We start from the raw sequence: 21,221 nt of genomic DNA on the forward strand, positions 1-21,221 counted from the left end.
TACTGGGGAAAATGTAACTATGGCATTGTTTCCCTAGGTGGGAAATGCTAAAAACGCTCTCAGAATTAAGACCATTGATTATCGATTAGGTTTATTTTTGAACGCTACAATTAAAGCATTTAAAGCCTATAATGAAGAAATGTCAAGCATGAGACTTATGGTTCTACAGAACAGATTGGTTTTGGACTTATTGGTTGCTCAGGAGGGAGGTGTTTGTAAAATGTTAAATGATACCTGTTGTACATTTATTCCTGACAACACCGATGAAGGTCACATCGTCACTGAAGCATTACATCAACTTGAAAAGGTTCAGCAGGCAATGCAGGATGACAGGAAACCCCAATCTTGGGATTTCTTCTCCTGGTTTGCTTTTGGTTCCTGGTGGCAACTTTTGTTAAAAATAGTGACACCTATTCTTATGGTACTGATCATATGTTGTGTGTTCACTATGTGCATTTTTCCTTGTATTCAATCTATGATTTCCAGAGCAGTGAATGGTTGAGTACAAAGTGTTGATATGAGTCAAGAATACAACTTGTTATTAAAGGGAGAACAAGATGACTGTAATGATTTTGAAACTGAAATGACTTGAGAGAGAGAAAAAAAAGAACTTCTCATCTGAGTGTAAATTGAAAGTTTTATAAAAATGAAGATGTCACAGAAAACTGAAAAGAGATGTGATATTGGATGTGAGATTTTGACATTTATCAATGATAAAAAGGAGGGAGTATGTGAAGGAATTTGTTTTATTATTATCATTGCCTAAATGTATTTGGTTCAATGTATGCTAACTCAGATTGACCTTTTTACCTCTTCTGAAAACAGTTGTGTGTTTGTTCATCTGCTTCTCATCCCAGAAAGGAAGAGAGGGGGGTTTACGACACACTGTCCTGAGCTGATAAGGGATACTGTTTGAACTTAGAATCCAACCAAAAGGGTCATTTGACGACACCCCCTGATGAACTTTTTGTCTTTGTCTTGAATTGTTACCTCCCACTTGTGTTCTTAATAAAAGGTGCACAGGGAGAGGCAGACCTTTGAGAAGAGCAGCGTGTTGGTTGTCTTCTGTCACACTGGCTTCTTCTCCCTCGTGCATGAGAAACTTGATTCTTGTTGTGGTTTGTTGTTTATAATTGTGTTTTTCTTTAATGTCTAGATGCATTTATCTGACAGATTCACATTTTGAATAAAATCATCCATCTAACAAGCAAAAAAAAAAAAAAAACAGTAAGAAAAACTTGCCTACTTTAGCTTACTGGTGTTGACCGAGGTGTGAGTTATTGAGTTAATAACCGCACCGTGTCTGTATGTGTGTGAAAAACTGCAGTGAATATGAGTTTCTTTCTTTTCATTTTTCTGCCTCTGGTTGTGGAAAAAAACTGCTTTTGTTTTATCCGAGCAGCCCCACAATGCTGTGTGTGGATGTATAGCATTGGGTACATGGATTCAATATTTTTTACCAACACATATCCCTGGATTGTGTAGATTACTCCCAAATGTCTTACATATTTTTTATTTGCGTCCCTGCATCCATCCGCAGCTGCCCTTTTCCAGACGCATTAAACTCCCCCGATTGAATAATAAATACACCACAATGAAACACAAAGTATGAAATTGATTTTTGCCATGCTTTAAATAGGGTTATGAAAAACAGAGTCTGTCGTTAATCAGAGGCAAGGTGGAAACTGTCGTTTGCAGGAGATGCTAGCTGCTTTGGGCTTGTCGGGTTTACGACGCAGCAGCATATCTGGAGAGGTGGTGGAAGCATCGATTTATGTTGATGACTCCGCCTGTGCTCCATAATGCAGCCAGATGTGTTGTAAAGCTCTGAGCAAGTTAGGGAGTAAGGAAATTGGCCTTTAGCTGCAAAAAAGATCTTTATATGGCTTTTTTTACGAGACCATACTTAATGCAAGTTAACATGTGAGAGCTTGTATTTAAATCACACAAATGTTTATGTCATCCACGTTGCCAATGGTCAACTCTTGTGTTTGCATTGTTATGTGTGAGGATCAGTGATTTTATATCTGTCAAATTTTGTAGGTGGGATTTTCAGATTTGGTTTTGTTTTACAAAAATAAGTTCTCTGCATTTGTTTTGTTTTGCTTCCTGTCTTTGTGTCACTTGTGAATTATTCTCACCTGGTCTCAGCAAATTATCACACCAGGTCCTTGTTTTGTCCATCACTCCATTATCTACATGTCAACTACTTTTAATTTGCCTCCTGTAGCATCCATATGCCACATGTAGTTTCTCTTTCTTTTATTTTTGTGTTGCCAATGACAGGGGACTCTACCTCTTTTTTATTTTTTTATTATTTTACATTTCATCATCAACCTCAGCAGAGGTGTTAGCTTACCTTTGCACAAATGGAATGCATGACTGAATGAAATGCTTTACATGTGCTGGTTTGCATGTATAAGTATGTGCGTTTGAACTGTAGTTGTTCTGTGTACATGTTGACAAGTTTAAAGGTGAACATTCTTTGGAGCCAAATGCTATGTTTGTAACATTCAAGTGTGTGGTTGTGAACAGGTCCTGCCCCTTTTAAATTGATTACACCTGACAGTAATGATTTTAAACTTCCAGCAACTTGTTGCTTTGTGATTTTACCTACTTTTCTACATTCATCCTCCGATACTGAGGTATAACCTCACAGTGACAAGTTTCAGTGCCATTTCTCTTCATTTTCAGATTGAAATAGTGGCTGAATGTACATATACTGTATGAAATGTGTGAAAAGATGTCAAAAGTATGTTGAAAGCATGACAAGAAAATAGTGAATGGAGTACATTGTAAGGCACTTTACTAACTTCTTAACCTGAATTCAAGCATCAGGAACGTTCAGTTTTTGTGTTGAGCCAATGAACAGACGCAGTCTGAAGTTCTGTGGTACAATCTGGGTGTCGGCTGAAGCACCTTGATCTGACAACAGCTTGATTTGAGCGTTGGTGTATGATTAAGGTGTCATATCCTATCCAGAGTTAAAATAATTGAACTTTGGACAGGATGACATGCTGCATCAGCCAATCAGTGACTCAGCTCAGGCACATGACATGTCCAATGAATAAATCAACGGGTGAAGTCCAAATCCAACACAGGGAAAATCTCATAGTTGTCATCCTTAACTTTGTTCTTAACTTTTTGATATTGTGATGACCTTAACTTTATGATACAAAGTAAAAATGTATACATTGAAATGGTTTCTAATGACAGAATTCAGGGGATAACTGGCACTGTTCAAAATGTACAAAAGTTTGTCGAGTCTTCTTCTCCCTGCCACTGTCACCAGAGAGTCCAGCTTCATGCCGATCATTCATCCATCCAACGATCCAGCACCTCCTCTTTAGATTATCCTAGTCTGGATGTGTCCTTCTTGAGGGTGAAGCTTCTCCAACACAAAAAAGGAGGACACTGATGAGTTTGTAGCAGATGGTTAAGGGCTGCGGTCTTCTCTGGAAGTCTGCTTTGTGTCTTCTTTTACAGTTGGTTGGTGTTTGTTGCCCTGTTTGGCTTGTTGTCCAACCTAAGCCCGAGGTGTCAGTAGGTTTCCATGTCCTCCATTCCAGTACCCTTTAGCAGGACTAGTAGTTGTCTTAGCCTGGACATCCCAACATTAATCAACAGCTCCTTTGTCTTGGAGGTGATAAGCAATGCCCCACCAATCTCTTAGACTCCTTCTCTCTGCCATCCCTCACATATCCAACAATAACTATCATCAGCATCAGCAACTCTGTATTTGCCTCATCTGAGTCTTTGTCCTGTCTCTTCTCCACAGGTGCAGTGGATTACAGTTGGGGATTCCTGGTGCACCTGGAACTCATCATCACTGATAAATGCAGTACTTAAGACCCATTTATCCCTACACTCTCTGCCAGTTTGTCATACCTTAATGATATGAAGCCCATATTTAGTTTGAAGTATGTTTTGGCCAGACTGTCTTCTTTGATCCTGTCGTTTTCTATTCCCCTTCTGCTCCCTGACCTGACTCTTGGATATTATGCAAACCAGCCATCACCCCACTCATTCTCCATCAGCCTCAATCACACACTATGGAATAATTAATATATTCTCATTCAGAAGTTGTCTTCCTCTGATCATGATGGAACAGAATAGAAAAAAGACAAGATCCTGGCAGCCTTTCCTTTTTTTTTATTTAAATTTAAAAAGTGTGTGGAAATTATTTTGCTTTCAGGTACCTTGTTGCCTTCCTTCTTCCATGCACTTGCCTCTAAATAATTGTAATGTAACCACAAGGGTCACAATCCAGAGCTTTGGTAAATTCAAAAGATTTTCCAGAAAGGGCATCCATAAAAAATTAAAAAATTAAAAATCAAAGCCAAGTCAGTCATACTAAATATGGGTGATTCAGTGTGGCGACCCCAACAAGAAGCAGTCAAGAGACAAAGCAGAGGCCTGTACATTTATGCACAAAGGGCTCAATAGTCAGGTAACAATTTTCCTGAGGACAATTTTTGGATGTTGCTCTCTTACCACCTGCTTCTGATCTTTGCCGACCTGAACACTTGCTGTTCATGTCTATAAAAAATGTCAGATGGGAGAGATTTTGCACTATGAAAGTTTCCTTCCTTTTCTTTCAGATATAACTGCAATCTTTTGAAGGACAAAAAAAAAATCCAGCTGTGTCACAGTCCGTATCATTAAAAATGAATAAGTGGGCCTGAATGGCTCACCATGTGAAGATTTGAAATTATGGAGGACTCTTGTTCCAAGAGCGACACATCTTCAGAGGACAAACCCAATGTCTTTGAAAGAAAATCACCTGGTGTGCATATTAAGTTTATCCTTGATGTGTCGCAGGGAGTCTAAGAGCCCCTCATATTCACATGGATTTATTCAAAGAACTTAGATCCAAAAAAAGTTGGACCTCCTCAAGAAAAAGAAAAAAAAGGAAACAGAAGAACTGAGCAAAAGAACACTGATTGAAACAATTTGAAGGGAAAGATATTGGAAAATCAAACAAAAATGAGCCGCAAATCCCATCCTGGCAAGTGATCAAGCCATGATTTTTTTTCCATTTGTACAAAACAACATTTTAGGGAGCCTGCGTTTTGTCCAGAATTTCATACAAAAAACAAAAACAGGAATTTTGACTTCCTCAAAAGAAAAAAAGTTTGATTACTAGTAGAGGTGCAATGATACATTTTGATACTGATTCAATTTGTATGATAATTGGTGGTTGGTAATACGATTCACAGTCGATATTGGTTTGTTTTAAATTATCCGATTCACTAACCTATAATCGATCTTTAGTCAAAATATTGTGTGACTCAGAGTTAAATATCGGAGTACTGAACAAAGCAGCTGAAGTTTTCCAGATTCTATTTCTTGCAAGACAATCCCGTGTAAATTAAATATGTGTACAAACAAACAAGTAAACAAGAATTAATGTCAAATCCATTCACATTTTAGTTACATTAAGTACAGCCACTGGTGTTTTTTCAGGTCAAAATAATACAACTGGAACATTATTTGAAGATTACAACACTGTTTGTCACCTATCATACCTCAATCCAAATGGTACTTTCCAATGTCAATATGATGGATTTATTTTCATTTTAATACACTTTTATAATGGTATAGGTCGAGTCGAATAACAACTTGCCTCAGACAGATCAATATAGTTAGAACACAGGAATATAAATCAATGTATTGATTAGGTTGATCAATTTTTACACCCCCAATTCATAGAGTAGAAAAAAGTGTAAAATTGTGTATAGACCAAAAATCAAGGGAAAAAAACCCTCAAAATTAAACTTTTGGTTGATGAAACCCTAATGGTACTTTTAAAAACATAACTCATCTTATCGTCACAATGATAGTAGTAAAATCCAAATAATGTCCTATCCTTTTTCTGCACATAGTTGTTTTCACACTTAAGTGGAAGTGTTCCACTCCCTGCTCCCGTCTAAATACAGCATGAAATAGGGTGAACACGACTATATTTGTTTAACAATAGGCTGTTGCTCGGCATGAGTGCGACAACACAAAATAAAAATGTTCCCCTTTCCTCATTAATTACACGATTATGCTAAGCTGCATGCTTGACTGTGAACCAGATGTTGTGCAATTAACCTCAGAGTGAAGACAGAGTACAGCCTCATTGTCATTCACCTTCAAGAATGAAATAGAAACCTGCATAAGAGGAGAAAAGAGGAGGTTCCTCTGAGATTTCAACGAAACCAAAGTGAATGGAGCCAACGGCAGACTGCTCCCAAACAATACTGAAACTAATTAAGCATTGTGTGCAGATACCCTTCCACTCCATTGTCTCTGTAACCTGAAGCTGGAAGAGCACGAGTGGATGAAACATCAAAAAAACAGAGTTTGCATATTTTTGTTGGCAGATATTTTGTGAGCAAGTAGAAGGCCCAGAGAGTTTCCAAATGAAAACAGTTGCTGTGTGTCTTTTCGTAAAACACGGAAATTGAAAGATAGTTGCAAAAGAGATAAAAACCTGTAGTTAGGTCTTTTCAACAGATTTAGGCAATAGATGTCTGGGGCTATAAAGGAAATTGATTCCAAAATTTAAAGCAAGGAAGATCTATTTGGTTGTTGTGAACATTAAAGGATTGTTGGATTGTAATTTTGCCACATTTCATAGATGGCTTTATTGAGTGTCCTTAACTTCTTTTCTTGACACTTCCAACATTCAAGTAATGCAAAGGATACCAAAAGATCAAATAAAAAATAAAAATACAGAAAATAAGGAAATAAATAAAAATAAAAAAAAGCTGACCATTCTTCCCATAGTGATGAAAGACAATATAATTTTATAATTTCCCCATGCAAACAACATAACTGCACTACAGAGGACAGAAACGGACTATAATTATCATATAGGATTACATTTCTTTGCCATGACTGCAAGAAAGTGTTTAAAACTTCTCCATCACCACAAAAGTTCAGGGGTACCAGAGCAGCTTTGCTTTTTTTAAATGAGCTTCTAAAATGTTGTGTTTGGTGCTTTGGTCCACGTCTGCTGACATGTGCGATACATTCTTGACCTTTGTAGGAGAATAAATGCCATAGGGTGTATTCAGGCTGGAAAAATCAGTTGTTCCAGATCGAGTCTGCTTAACTTGTTTCGGATCGAGTCTCAAATCTGGCGTTTGTTCTGTATTCAGATTGGCATCAAGCAAACAAAACCACAGGACTAAAGATCTCTTCATTCATTGGCCAGCGGCTACAAGGGCAGGTCAAAACAAAAAGAGAAAGATAGTCATGCTGCCCGTTACAATACTTATCGGGACATTTGGTACGGCAGAGTCATGCTGCCAGGTGGTTACTGGCAAGAAGACGTGCCATGTGTGCTTTCACTCAGAGGATGCTGAAGTGCAGAGGAGATGTCGAGTTTGTAGGTAGGCCGCTAAGTGTTTATGACATATAGGTTGTCTGGAAAACAGTGAGAAGCAATGTGTATCACTTTGAAAGTTGATTTGATGAGCCTTCTTTCATCCAACCACATTTCAATGAGTTGCTGTGTCTCATCGTTGGGATTTCATTACATTGTTTTCAAAAGAATTCTGGTAAGGAAATTTAAGGAAGCTTTTAAGATGACGTTAGAAGGGCGTGCCACATAACGAGACACAAAAAACATGTAGGAACAGTTTTAGTCCGTATTGTTAAAATAAACGTTGTAATAAATAAGCAGTTGGAACCTTTTTCCAGTTTGACAACACAACAATCTTTGCTTTACATTTGCCCACGGCTCATCAGTTACTTCATTCCTACTCTGTTTACATCGACTTCGGTGGCTCGGCTCTGAGGATGGATTGTAACCAGACTGAGGAATCTCAGAGCGAACCAAAGCTCAGTCAGATTGAAAACTGAGAACACCTTGAAAGCTGGGATGAAGAGCGGTTCCTGGTCCCAGACCAGGGCCCACATGTTGAGGCCTGGAGTTTGACACCCCTGGACTAGAGTGTAGCTTAAGGCCAGAATGCAACCATATGTTATAGGTGCATGCACCTTATGAGTACTTCACAAGAGGTGAAACATTTCATACACGCACAAAAATCGCTTTTTTCAAGTTCAACAAGCCTCAAGGGAACTTTCAGATACACCTGTGCACCTCCCTAAAGATGCACCTTAAGCCTGTCACTCCTCTTTTCTGATCCTCCAAGGGCTTTAGAAAACCCCAAAAAACCCACAGCACCTATCAATATGGGTGCATCCAACCTTCCAAAATATTAAAACATGCACTATTCTTCAATAGAGGGTAGAACAATGGGTTTTTATCTACTAAACAAATGTCCTTTTAACTTTAGAGAGCTAAAAAAATGCCCCCAAACTGTAAAATGACAATCTGCATGACATCATATGGGGATATTTAGTCTTTCATTGCCTCTTCTTTAGCAAACCAATAACAAGGATGTAATACAGGCCAAGAACGAGCTTCAAAGGGCAGTTAGTTGGAAAACATGTTGGACACAGGTCCTCAAAGCTTGGATTCTCACACCCCTGCTCAGGGGCTCGGTAGGAAACAATCAACTTTGCAGAGATTTCTGTATTACAAACTTTTATTCTGACAATAAAGGCTACCTACTATTTGCAAGTTAAGGAACACATATAAAGATGAACCTGTTCATATACTGTATGTACTGTATTTATATATGAAAATAAATCTCTTCAGTGTGGCTGCTCTACGGTACTCTAAAACTCTCCATCGTTTCCACCCTCCATAACTGAGCCCAAAATCTCTCTACAACCCTCTTACTATTCACAAAGTATCGCTTCTCCAGTTGTTTACCTAAACTCTGCATGCACGTCTTTGAGAGCGGGAATCAGAGAACACAAGTAACACAACGGCCTGATCGTTGCCCTCAAAAGATGACTGCATACACCTTGGCACTAACTCTTATTGAGACTACCTATGTCATGCCATGTGCACTATAATATCTGTCTTCAAGAGGGTTGATACAAACCAGCTGCCTCCCCTGGGGCTCGCACTCCAGCAGCCCCGCCACCGCTGGAGGGCCCTTCAGGAAAGGATAGTGAAGGTGAGGAGATGAGGTGTTGTAGAACCACAAAGACAATCCTGAACAGAAGTTATAAAAACCAGCTGCCCTCTCTGTCCTCACCCTTCTACAGCTGTACACATCAAAGCTGTCCTGGGGAGTTACATGGATATTTTTTCAGTTATTTATCCACACATGTTTGCCAGACATTCATAACTCATCATTTTGTTGCAAACATTCCAGCCAAAACTACCTCCACTCCCTATAAGAAACCTTTTACTTCTAGTTTTCATGCATCATAAAATCACACATGATTGTTAAAGAAACAAATTTGTTTTAAATTCACCAAATAAGCACAGATAGGAGTAGAGCTGGTATTATTGAGATGATTTGCTTTCAACTTTACATAAAACCTGAAATTATTGTATTTTTTTATGTACACAAAAAACAACACAAACTATGATAAATGACAATAAATGATAACATGGATGTGAAAAACATGCAAATATGAACTAAAATAACATGCTGCTACATCCATGTACTGTCTGCTTAGCATTGCAGCATTGTTCAATTAAAACCATTAAGACCAGATACCTAACAACTGTCAGGCTGAACTCTTTTTTTTAACAGTGGAGCTTTAGTTCCAATATTGTTGACATTCTTTCAACTATCACAACCCTTCAACCGTTTACACAATTAACGTAATTCCAGTGGACTCTGAAGAGGTGATGAGTAGCATATCGGTGCAAAGCGGATATGAAAAGCCATTTTGCCTTGGGTCACAATTAGTTGATTCACTTTAATCACATGAACGGCTGAAGACTTATGGTGTGTCAAGAGACTGTGTTGTTAAGGGGTCCATGCCGACATTTCCAGAGTTAAAGGGTTAATTAAACTAAATAGATTTAAAAATATAAATGGCAATAGCCACACTTGAGGTCTTGAAAAATCCTGAAACTTGATTTTTGTTGTTGTAATTTTTGAACCCATGAGAAGGTTCATGGATGGAGAAGAACACAAAGGCGGGTGGTGCCAATAGGGTGGCTACAAAGGGTTTGATGAAGAGGGATAATTTGGTGTGGCAACCTCTAAAGGAAGCAGCCAAAAGGCAAAGAGGAAGACAAGCCAAACATGCTAAGAACGTGCAAAGCAATAACAGAAATCTTTTGAAGAGGATGTGCAGTTGCACACTGATCGGATGGTCGCAGGTCATGCCCCCAAAGCCACAGACCTGCTTGATTAATAAAATCAATGACAGCCTTTCTGCTACATACCAAGCACATGATTGCTCTGCTGTCAAAATAAGAAATTACCAATGAACACTTGCACTAAGGTGTGTTCGAAATGCAAAACAGATTGCCTACTCGAGAAGGGGTCTGCAACTTTCAACATGTAAAAAAATGTTCGGGTTGATTTCTCACTGACCAAAACCCAGTAGGAACCACAAAGTTCTATTGTACCCTTTAGAAAAATAAGAGACTGATGTATATTCATGCTATTGTTTCTATTAAATATAAATGAACTATTGTTTTTTTTGGCATAAATAAAACATAAACAAAAATAGATTTTCAGAATATGAAATAGTTTGTAACTTATGATAGAGGTTCACATGACTTCCTTTCAAAATAAAAGGCAGTCTGTGCAACATAAGGTCATCTCAATGCAGTAAATGTAGTAGTAGGTAGTGAAAAGTCAACGGTGATGTAAAAAAGAAAAGTCGATTTCACTGTTTGTGTTGCTTCTCAGCCAGAAATGTATACATCTAATCATCCATGTTTAAATCAGAGCTAATCAAGTGACCTTTACAATTTTTCCTAACCATAAGGCACATTAAAAATCATCGAATTTTTTCTAAATATAGAATATCTACTATATAATCTTCAGAATCTGCTTTATAATCTGGTGCACCTTATGTTTGAACACTTGTTTTGCCACTGACCTTAAATTGTGGTCAGAAATCGGTCAAAATATTTCCGTCTGACTTTGTCAAACTACAAAGACGAAGAACTTCATGAACCGGAGCCTTTCCGAATAATACGTTACTTTACTCATTTTTTTCTTTACAATTTGTATACTTCTTGCTTAACAGTTACTTTATAAAATGAAAAACGTGTTAATTATTTTTATCGAGACAGCCACAATGGAGGATTGAAAAAGCATCTTTTAAGCTCGGGACACACTGGCCACATGCATGACCCACGTTCAGAAAAAAATGCTAAAAATGGGTTCCTGATTGCGCGTTTAGCTCATGTTGTTCACACTTAAAAAGCAGGGATGGGTTATTTCTTAATTTCCGTTTACTACTGTTACTAGCCCATGCACCTGAAGAGCCGTGGTGCGAAATGTCAAAGTGGTGCAAATCTTGATCCAGGCTTTTTCTTTCACAGCTCTATTTCCATATAGAGCTAAAACTCTGGTATATAATTACAGCCAAGTCCCTTAATCCCTAATTTGGTCAAAGTTCAACCTTGTTTAGCTTTAAACACACGTTCAATGGTGTCACAGCTTAAAAACATAGACTTTTTATCAGAAGTAGTTGCTTGAACGTGTGTTGCCGAGGGCGTTTGTGAACAGAGCTTTAGGCATGTTTAGTGGTTTCTGCTCCTGCTCTTTTTATTCTGAGCTGCGAGCAGCAGGTTTGAGTTTTACTATCAAGCTCAGCCGTTTCTGCTTGAGTTTATTATCCATGGTAGAGAAGTTTGGTTTGGGTTCATATGTGATCCTCTGTCCTGTGTTTTTATTTTTTTTTCCAATTTAAAATTCTGCATATATTATGTATTAATTTGTGAAGCCGAGCTCTCATTTTCTAGCTGTAATTAGATGTTTACTTGTGTTTACTAATCCATTCAAGTGTCAGTCCACCTGTTTGTGGTTCACTTAATTTGGATTCTCCGCTACAATAACATATGACCAAAAGAAAAAAGGAAAAAGTCACGCTAAACAACACACATCCACTTCATCACATGAGTGTTTGACACTGGAACTCTCCTGATAAGAAAGGAACAGCTTCACGCTGCATGAATCTGACGAAACCTACATAGTTTAGAAAAGAACGCCTGACTTTATTTCCTCTAGTTTTGCTCTCAAACCTCATTAATGCAAATTTCTGCTTTACCAGCATAGCATAAGTCAACAAAAGCCAACTCTGATGAATTCACAAATGAAGCAACTCCTCCAAACAGAAGTGGTGTGTGTGTGTGTTTCCAAAGATGCAGCACTGATTTCGTCTGTTTTCTTTTCTTCAGTGTGTTTGAGTGTCTGTTTGTTCTGACCTGGAGTGGCTCCTCCTGGTTGCCACCCACCTCCAGCTCTACGGCAACCGAAGCAAAGGGACGACTGGCCATCTGTTGCCGTTCTCTCATCAGCTGCTACAAAGCAAAAAACACACATAAAATAAAATAAATTTCACATAAAATAACTATTTTAGGAAATAAAGTGGATCATCTTCAGATATTTGGGATCTTTTAGCCAAAACCCCAAATATTTAAATGAGGCAGGTGTTTACAATTTAAAAAAAATGTGTTAAAGGGGAGGATAAGGATTTAGGAATTGAAAAAATATATAGGAAATTAGGGGATAACAATCAAAGAACACAGGTTGATAAATTCCCAGGAGGAACACAAAGAATGAAAATAGCAGATGGTGGAGGAGGCAGAGGGCAGCATATTTTTTTATTCATGTGGAAATGAATCAGAAAACCTGCATTAAAATAAAAAATAAGAAACACATCCTACATTAGCTATAGAAAAATGGAAAAAAACAAATGAGCATGTTTACTGCACTGTCCATCGTAAGCCTATTTGACAGTTTTTCCACCTTTAAGGGGTTTTTGTCCCCAGATTGAGCTCAGTGGCAGTCACCTGTTTCACACATGGACAAAAACAGAAATTTTATGGCTTCAGCATGTAACATTTTGTCAGAAATTCTGTAGCCTTTGACCGGCTTATCATCCAAGTTTCATTGGCTCAAAGCCAGACAAAGCGACAAACACTTTCTGAAAATCTGTCTGTTTGAAGACCCACTCCTGTCAACTTTTGATCTATTTGATAATGCTTTTTCCTAGGACATAGTTTCTGCAGAGCGCAATGGCTTATTATAAATTCATCTCTGAGTTGTGAGAAGAACTGCTGGTGAGGAGCAACCCCTGAAGAGATAATTATTTCTTCCTGGTATCTAATGTATATATGTATATTTATTTCCATTCATTTGACATTTAGGAAGCATTTGCATCACTGTGTAAAAGAAACACACACACACAAAATGATGAAATGAATATGCCAATGCCATTCCGGTTTATTTAAAGCTGGGATTGGTACAAATGAGGTTTATCAAGCAGATTAGCTGAATAAATGAATTTATGACCAAAAAAGTACTGAATATGTATCAGGATGTTTGTCATTGAGTGCATTTGAATTTGTCCCCATAAAATGTGTAGAAACTCATTGAAAAAAACGATAAAAGAAGCACAATAAAGTGAGGCAGAAGCAACAGTAAAAGCAATGAATTACACGAAAGTAAAGGGCAAATAGTCCAAACAAAAGAGAAGAATTAATCCTTTGGATAGAAATAACTAACCATGGATGCCAATTGCTTCTGCACCTCATATATTTATGGCCTCCGTTGTTCCTGACTAAAAGCTGCACGCTGACATTAACTGGCTGTCAGGTGTTGAGCCAGCGCGCCGCCGGCTGCTCTCATGCCGGTGTCAGGCTCTTTAAGCATGAATGAATACTACACCTGTAGCTACATCGGTGCAGTCAGGCAGCTGAAACTTGCTCGGCTTGCACGCTGCTGTACAGGCTAATGTGATGTTTTCTCTTGTGGAATGTCACTATCTTGCTATCACTGTTTAGATGAGAGTTGGTGCTGGCGAGCATCGCTGTAAGCCTCCTGCCGATGTCAGTTCTGGTTTGGAAGATACAACAAGGTGTTTTGAGGTTTGTGCAAGCTAACGCATCCTTTCAAAGATTTTTCATTTCTAAGTGTATTAAGGTTGCTAGCATTTATTGCATATATGCTTAAAACGGTTTTGTAGGAATGTTAAGCTTCTAATGTGTTTTACTTTCAACATTTCAGGATTTTCCTTGAGATTTACTTCTAAATATTTAATTTTGGGACTGTTTTTAAGCCTTCTTTTAATCTCCAAAGTATTTGAAATTGTTTAAAATGTCATTTGTATAACACGTTTATTGTGTTCAGGTCAAAATTCATTGTGTTCGGGTCAAAATTGACCCGTTTTGAAACTAGTGAATGAGACAATTTGACCCGAACACAATATAAGGAAAAAAGGATCTCAAACTGCACTCTAAAATTAAAAGTTTTAGAATAAAAATTATTTTCCTTTGTTTAATGTAACCTCTATTTACCAGGAGGATCAGTTGAGAACACTTTCTTATTTACAGTAGTGACCTGACAAAACTTTCTCCATTCATTCATCTATTTTCTAAACCCGCTCCTTTCCCATCTGGGGTGACAGCGATGGTGGAGTCTACCCAGCTGTAAAAGAGTATGCGGGGCACACCCTGAAGAGTTTGTTTGTTTTGTCAAAGACAAGAACAGTCATTTTTGTTGGGTAAACGTAAATGAAAGAGACTTGTTGTACAATCAGACTAACTAAATCAATAAAAAACTGACTTGCATTGATGTTAAGATGATGTTGGACAACCAAACTCAACCTTTCTCTTTGGATCTTTGTTTTTGTTTTGCTTTGAGTGTCTATGCATGTGTCTGTGCTCATCCATGAGCAACTTTCTGTCATATTGTATGAGCCTTTCTTTTAGATGTTTTTCTCCTAAAGCCAGTTCTCCCACACGAATCAACAGGTCAAGGTTGGGGCAGGGAGTGAATTTATTCTTTGAATATCAAATATTTGAGTTGTTTAGTGTCTGGTAGACTGTTGGCTTAAGCCATTTTCTTGGTAATACATCTTGTAGATTAGGAAGTGTGCTTGTTACTCCTTTTAAATGTGCCAAATTTGTAAGGTTGTGAGGGGTTTGTGAGATGAGCAGCAGAGAGGAGTATAACCTTAAGTAGTCTGCACTCACTAGTGTGTTTGCCAATCAGGGACATGCCTGCCACTAAATTAGCTTTCACTCAGGATTGAAACCGAACCATCTTAACCCAATAGCAGCCCGGCAGCCCAGTGACCCCAAAAGATATACTGTGGGTTAAGAAAATGGATGGATGAATGGATTTAACGTGAACGTTTGTAATATTAGTCTTAAAATTTCAGGTTTAAAAGGATATTTTGAGTTATAGTGATGATTTATGCGATGCTTGATGTAAATCCTTTGAACAATCTATACAGTTTAGTGGATGTTTGCCTGTGTTTTAAATAAATCACATTGTCTTGACCTCGTCTTTAGTTTGTTTTTGAATTTTAATTTATCAATACAATTTTTATCTTCGTTTTAAAATAAAATCTTTTTGATTTGAAGTTTTGCAGTAAAATAAAAAGCCAACATTTACTACTTGTTTGAGTTGATTTTTTTGTATATTTTCAAGTTTGTGTTGGAAATTTTGTGTGGTAGAATTAAAAAATAATAACAATCTGTGGGAAAAAAGACTGGGGTTAAACCAAAATAATATGGATTTCAAATATTGCCAAAAAAATGTTTTAAAGATAAATTATTAAAGGAAATTTTAAAGTAGTAAACAATGCTTTAAAAGGCCTCAGATTACTAAGGGTTAAGAGGGCAACCGTGGACGCAGTTGTTTATTTTGGGAACACAAAATGTACCTTTGTGCATCAAGAGGGCGACAAGGGTAAAATGGCGAGCATCTTCTCTGTTTACCTCTCAGGCTGTAAGACAGCCATAAAATGGCTAATTAACTGCAGTGTCCCATCAACAAGCGGCACTGCGCTGGACGTCATCAAGAATGACAAAACAAGCTGAGACAACTCCATACTTGTTTTTCTCTAGGAAAATTTCTGTCCCCACGGCTAAAATTCAAGGTGAATCAAGGGAGGACACGCAAGTTAGCATCAGCTGTGAATATCTCTTTACGCCTTCACCTCATACATGCTTGTGTTTATTTACCCTTGAGGGAAGGCATGACATCTAAAACAGCCATTTATCCATCTCGTCAGCTGTGTTAGCCGGACAGACAAATGCACAAACAGCCTAGAGAAAAAATGAGCGAGCAGCAACAATGAAGCCAATCACATGGTGAATTATGTTTCAGAGTATGGTGGAAAGCAGCACCTGCAAGCTCAAACTGCCAGTTCTGTTAGATGGATTGGAAATATATGTGTAATGTGCCGTTTGCTGATTTTGGAAACATTCCTGAGCAAATGACAAGTTTCACAACAGTACAAATGGCTTACTGCTTCTACCTGCAATTAAACACCAAATTCAGCACAGTCAGGGTTCAGTTAGTAGCTAACACAACAACATTGACAGTGGTAGGTAAAGCAAATGGCAGAAATACATATTTTCTGCATCTGTCATAAACAAATAAGGCCTAAAAGTGAGTCATTTTCAACACACAATAAATGTATAATTACCCTGTAAACAATTAAAAGAAATTATTTTTTTTGTAATTAAAATGCTTGTTAAAGCCTTTGATGAAATCCACACACACACATAAAATTGCAATTTCATCTTTTTTTGTGAGAGTTATACACTTATAATATGTTGGGTGATTTGATAAGTTTTTGGTAGCAACAATGCTGACTTAAGGTGAATGTTAAGGAAAAAGAAAAAGAAAATCTCAGATTTGATCTACAATTTTAAAAACAGGGTTTGACTGAATTGTAAGTAATCATCAACTGATTGTGTATTCTTTCAATCCTGCGAGTAGTCTTTAAAAAATAGTATAAATAGATTAGTTTTTCTCCCCTATAAAGTTTGGAAAATAGGCAAAACAAGAAAGTAGATGCCATTATCATGAGATCACGAGAAGTGAAAACAAGGTAGGCCGTTTACGACGTCTGTAATCATGAGAAAACAATGTCGTAGTCATGACATAGTGAAATGTGTTATGTTATAATAACATCTACTATCTCGTTATCACAGTAAAAAACTCTTTTTTTTTCTGTGATAACATCTTCTATCTTCTCGTGATAATGACATCTACTGTTATCATGAGGAATACACTTTCTTGTGATAATGTGATAGACAAATGTCGGCAGCAGCTTAAGCTTTCTTAATGCTATCTGCAGTCTGTCAACACCTCACATAATGCCGACAGGCAAGTTGCCCATTTCACAAAGAAGATTCAACACGCCTTATGTTGTTTAATTCAGAGTAATGATGTTGACATTAAACATGCAAATTTGTCAAAAGAATTGGTTTTACAACAGAAGAGGGGTTGAAAAATGACTAACAGCTAAGCAAAGAGATAAAACAGATCAAGTATTTTTTTTAAAGAAGTTAACTGGATCAAAATTGCTAATAAAGCACACTAAGCAACACATTAGTCATTCTACATTACTGATTCCACTTCCAGAGGAGATATAAACACTAAAATCAACACCCATGCTCCTTCAATCTATCTATATCCTGACTAGATGGTTTAATCAATTCTGCAGAGGGCTACTGGTTAAGTCTGACTGATGTTTTAATCAGAGGGCGCAAGAGAAACCAGCCTTTCTGGACAAGGTGTAATAATTCTTACCGGACAAGTTTTATTATTTGCAAGGCCTGTTTCAGGAGAAGGGCTACGGCTAACAGAAATGCATGCTTGAGAGCCATTATAAGTTATATCATTGCTATGATCCTGTAAAAGTTGGTCCTTATGAATACCAATTTTATGTTCAAAACAATTAAAGTGTTTTGAACAACTAGGTCAAAGTGTGAAGCCATGTTTCCATTCTATTTGCTTTGGTTCATGTCAACAATGTCTTCTTGAGAAATGGCTTTAAATCATGGTTTTTCAGGTATCTTTTTATTTTCATATTTTCTTGGAAATATGAAAAAGAAAATCTATGAATGCTTTAAGCATCAAATTACATGTAAATAGAGTGATCATTTTGGATGAACATTTTATGACTTCTGAATTGCCACTAAAGTGGAGCCGTTTATTTTATTATTGTCAAACAATTTACTATTTGGATATTTGACAGTTTCTCTACAGTTTGTCAATTTTGTCCCTTTGAAATAATAATTTTGAATGAGCAAAGGCTGGGTTAGGGTTTTAAATTGATATCCTAGTTACATTTTAAATCCAAAGTGGCTCATTCCAAACTGATGACTGTGTCATGTCTCCGGGTATTTCATGATGGTTGTGATTTGGAGAGGTGGTCTTGCAGGCGACTAAAACATGAAATGCAAATGTAAAAGAAGTGATGAAAAGGCTGCGTCTGACAGGCCATTTTACAGTTCAGTAAAAGTGTAATTTATTATCTGGTCAAGCATTATGTCATTATTTTTTAGTGTCACTAGGACAGGTCCATTTGTCCCATCGACGTAAAAAATTCCAGTCTCAGTAACATGGATTTATAGAAAAGCAAAGATAGATCGTATGGTAAATGATTACATTGGGGTCTTTTGAATAAGAAAAAAATATATATATATAAAAAAATAAATATGTAAAAAAATAAATATGTTATATATTTATAAATATATATATATATATATATATATATATATATATATATATAAAAATGTATATGTAAAATATATATGCAGATGCTTTATCATTTTAGAATTTTTTTGTTTACGAGTTTGAAACAAAATGACTTTCTAAGAACCTGCAATTAAGTCAATGGAACTGAAAAAAACAAGCAAGATGAAAACAAATTGATATAACATGATTGCATATTGATTAATCCAGCAGCAGATAAAATAACAAATAAAATTGCTGTATTTGGTGTGTCTATGTGGTCATTGGAATGTACAGTTGGTGTGCCAGTCCCCGTATACACACATTTACATACTGGAGGTTATTTATGTCCATGCAGGATGCCTCCATGCACAATGTCTGCTATTTGTTTGTTATTATGGACAAATGGACATCCTGGTTTTAAAACCATCAACCAACGGAATCAAGAACCATGACCTTTGTTTTGTAACTTTATTGCTCTAAAATAAAAATGCATATGGAAAAAGAGAAAATCCTGTTCTAGAAACTGCATTTTCTAATGTAAGAATTCTATCGTGTCACCATAACATGGCTCGTTCATCAGCTTGTGTTGTAACTGATGTTTCATGATAACCAGTTAATTTTGAATTTGTCTAAATGGAGTACCTTAAAGTTTTAGATGCATTTAACTCTTGAATTACTGTAATACTGATCAGCAGCAATAGTGTTGAGCTTGTGATTTGTATCATTGCTATGCTCATAGTACTTCAACAGACAAAATAGTTTCTTTTGGAGATTTTTAATCACTAACCAGTAGCATGCAATGCAAAACCATTCAACTCTACTTCTGAGGTGGGTCCGATTTGACCCAATTGTTTTGTGAACTCCTCGTTATATTTCATATGTACACGCCACTGCAGGACAACGGTCAGCAACTATAGATCTGCGCTCAGCTCTTTAAAGCATGTTTCATATACTTGTATGAAGGGCTTTTACGCTATTATTCGACACAGATGAATATACAGCACGCGATGAATAAAAACAAAAGCAAAAACAGAGGATTGGACCATCAGGAACACTGTGAAAAATAAGCAGATGCATGGAAAAAAGTACCACAGACACAGAACTGAAACATTTAGATTTTATAAAAGGCGTCTAGGCAAGAATAACAATATTTTTCTTTAAACGAGCACTTTTATACAGTCGTGATTAACATAGTATTCAATTATACCTTCATTTTAAGGCTTTGAAACAAAACGGTGTAACAAGAGACAGAAAGGGCTTCCTGCTTTGCCTCAGTGCAAATGAAATTTTTAAAAAAGTGCGATCTTAGCTATTGAAAGAGGAATTAATCTATGCTGATGGATGGTGTCTGCAAAGATACCGCTGGTCTGATTGTTGGATACAATGCAGCTGCATCACAAAGGATGCACACGTGGGTGCACTCACAGATTTACATCACAAAAAACACTTGATTAAACAGACAAAATATGTGGATGCAAACAGGTGTGACAAAAGACAGACAGACTGTGAAACACACACACTCACACATCCTTCCCCCTCAGATTTATATTCCAGTCGAGGCGCAGAGGAAAGGTGATAACAAATCTCATTTCCGGCATGTTTGCCAGGTTTCCAGAAAGCATTTGTCTCCTGGTTGGATATGGTGAATGGGATATGAGTAGAGTAAACAGCAGCCTAGATGTCACTGTCTGGAAGAATCCAACACTTTAGAAGAGCCTCCATCCAGTCTGTTCAAACAAAAACTCAAGGGACTCATTTGTTCTCATGGACAGTTTTGCAGTGTGGTTGTTGTTAAACCAATGCAGTCACAAGTCTTTTCTCGGAGATAACGTACAGCTTTTATAGGAAAAAATTTCAGGTTCTAGGCATTGGTCAACATTATTTGACCAATAAAAGCTTTAGCGCCAAACTGTTTCAGCAATAAATCTTTCATTTTTTTGCGTTGATGGCGTTTTGTTACGACAGGAATCCTTTTGTTTTTTAGATTCTATGGATTTGCATTGATTAATTTGTCGTCTTACTACTTGGAAACACTCTGGCCCAATGTTGTTACAGCTTAAGCTTATTTTGTCTAAAAGCAAACACAGCTAATTGCATTGTGAGTATCCAGAAATCTTTGACCATAAGTGTAAAGAATTAAAGACTAACAAAAACAGGAATGATAGATGGCATTGCCTGATGTATAGAATGGGAAGGGTCAAAAAAACAAATGTGAAAAAGAAGGAGAATTCATTTGAACTCATCCATCTTCAGAAACCGCTGAATCCATTTTTGGGTCATAGAGATTCAAAGTTGATTCCAAAATGAGTGTAAAACATAGCTGCTACAATGAAGTGATTTCAAGAGTTCAGGCTTAGATGCGTTGTCTGATTAAATGGGACATGAATGCTTTGCTCGTATTGAACATGATTTGCACAGCAGGAGCGTCCAGTTTCAATGTAACCTCAATGCACAGACGCACTGAGAGGTCCTCCTGCACAGGTGTGGCTGTCTGGCAGCAGCGTGTTTCATGGGACAATGTTTCCAGAGTTCAAATATAGGAACTTTGGCGAATTGGGTAAACCAAGCAGGAAGTCAGCTTTAGCTCGTGACATGTTGATGATGTGATCAGCAGATGGAGTCCAAAACCATCATCGAGGAGAGGTTATGCTGTTTGTGATCCTTCCGAACTTTACGATATTTTTTTCTATT

The 21,221-nt window shown here is 37.2% G+C and overlaps 1 protein-coding gene across 1 annotated transcript in view; it reads right to left on the bottom strand.

Moving 5' to 3' along the window:
* The window catches only part of LOC101172102 (attractin-like protein 1), a gene marked incomplete in the record, with an annotated part of 241,418 nt that overhangs the window by 42,252 nt on the left and 177,945 nt on the right, over positions 1 to 21,221 (bottom strand). The window contains 1 exon segment of the mRNA XM_023963706.1: positions 12,254 to 12,349. Coding sequence (XP_023819474.1) covers positions 12,254 to 12,349 — 96 coding nt within the window.

The sequence above is a fragment of the Oryzias latipes genome, chromosome 15 (genome assembly GCF_002234675.1).
Source record: "Oryzias latipes chromosome 15, ASM223467v1".
Lineage (NCBI taxonomy): Eukaryota > Metazoa > Chordata > Actinopteri > Beloniformes > Adrianichthyidae > Oryzias > Oryzias latipes.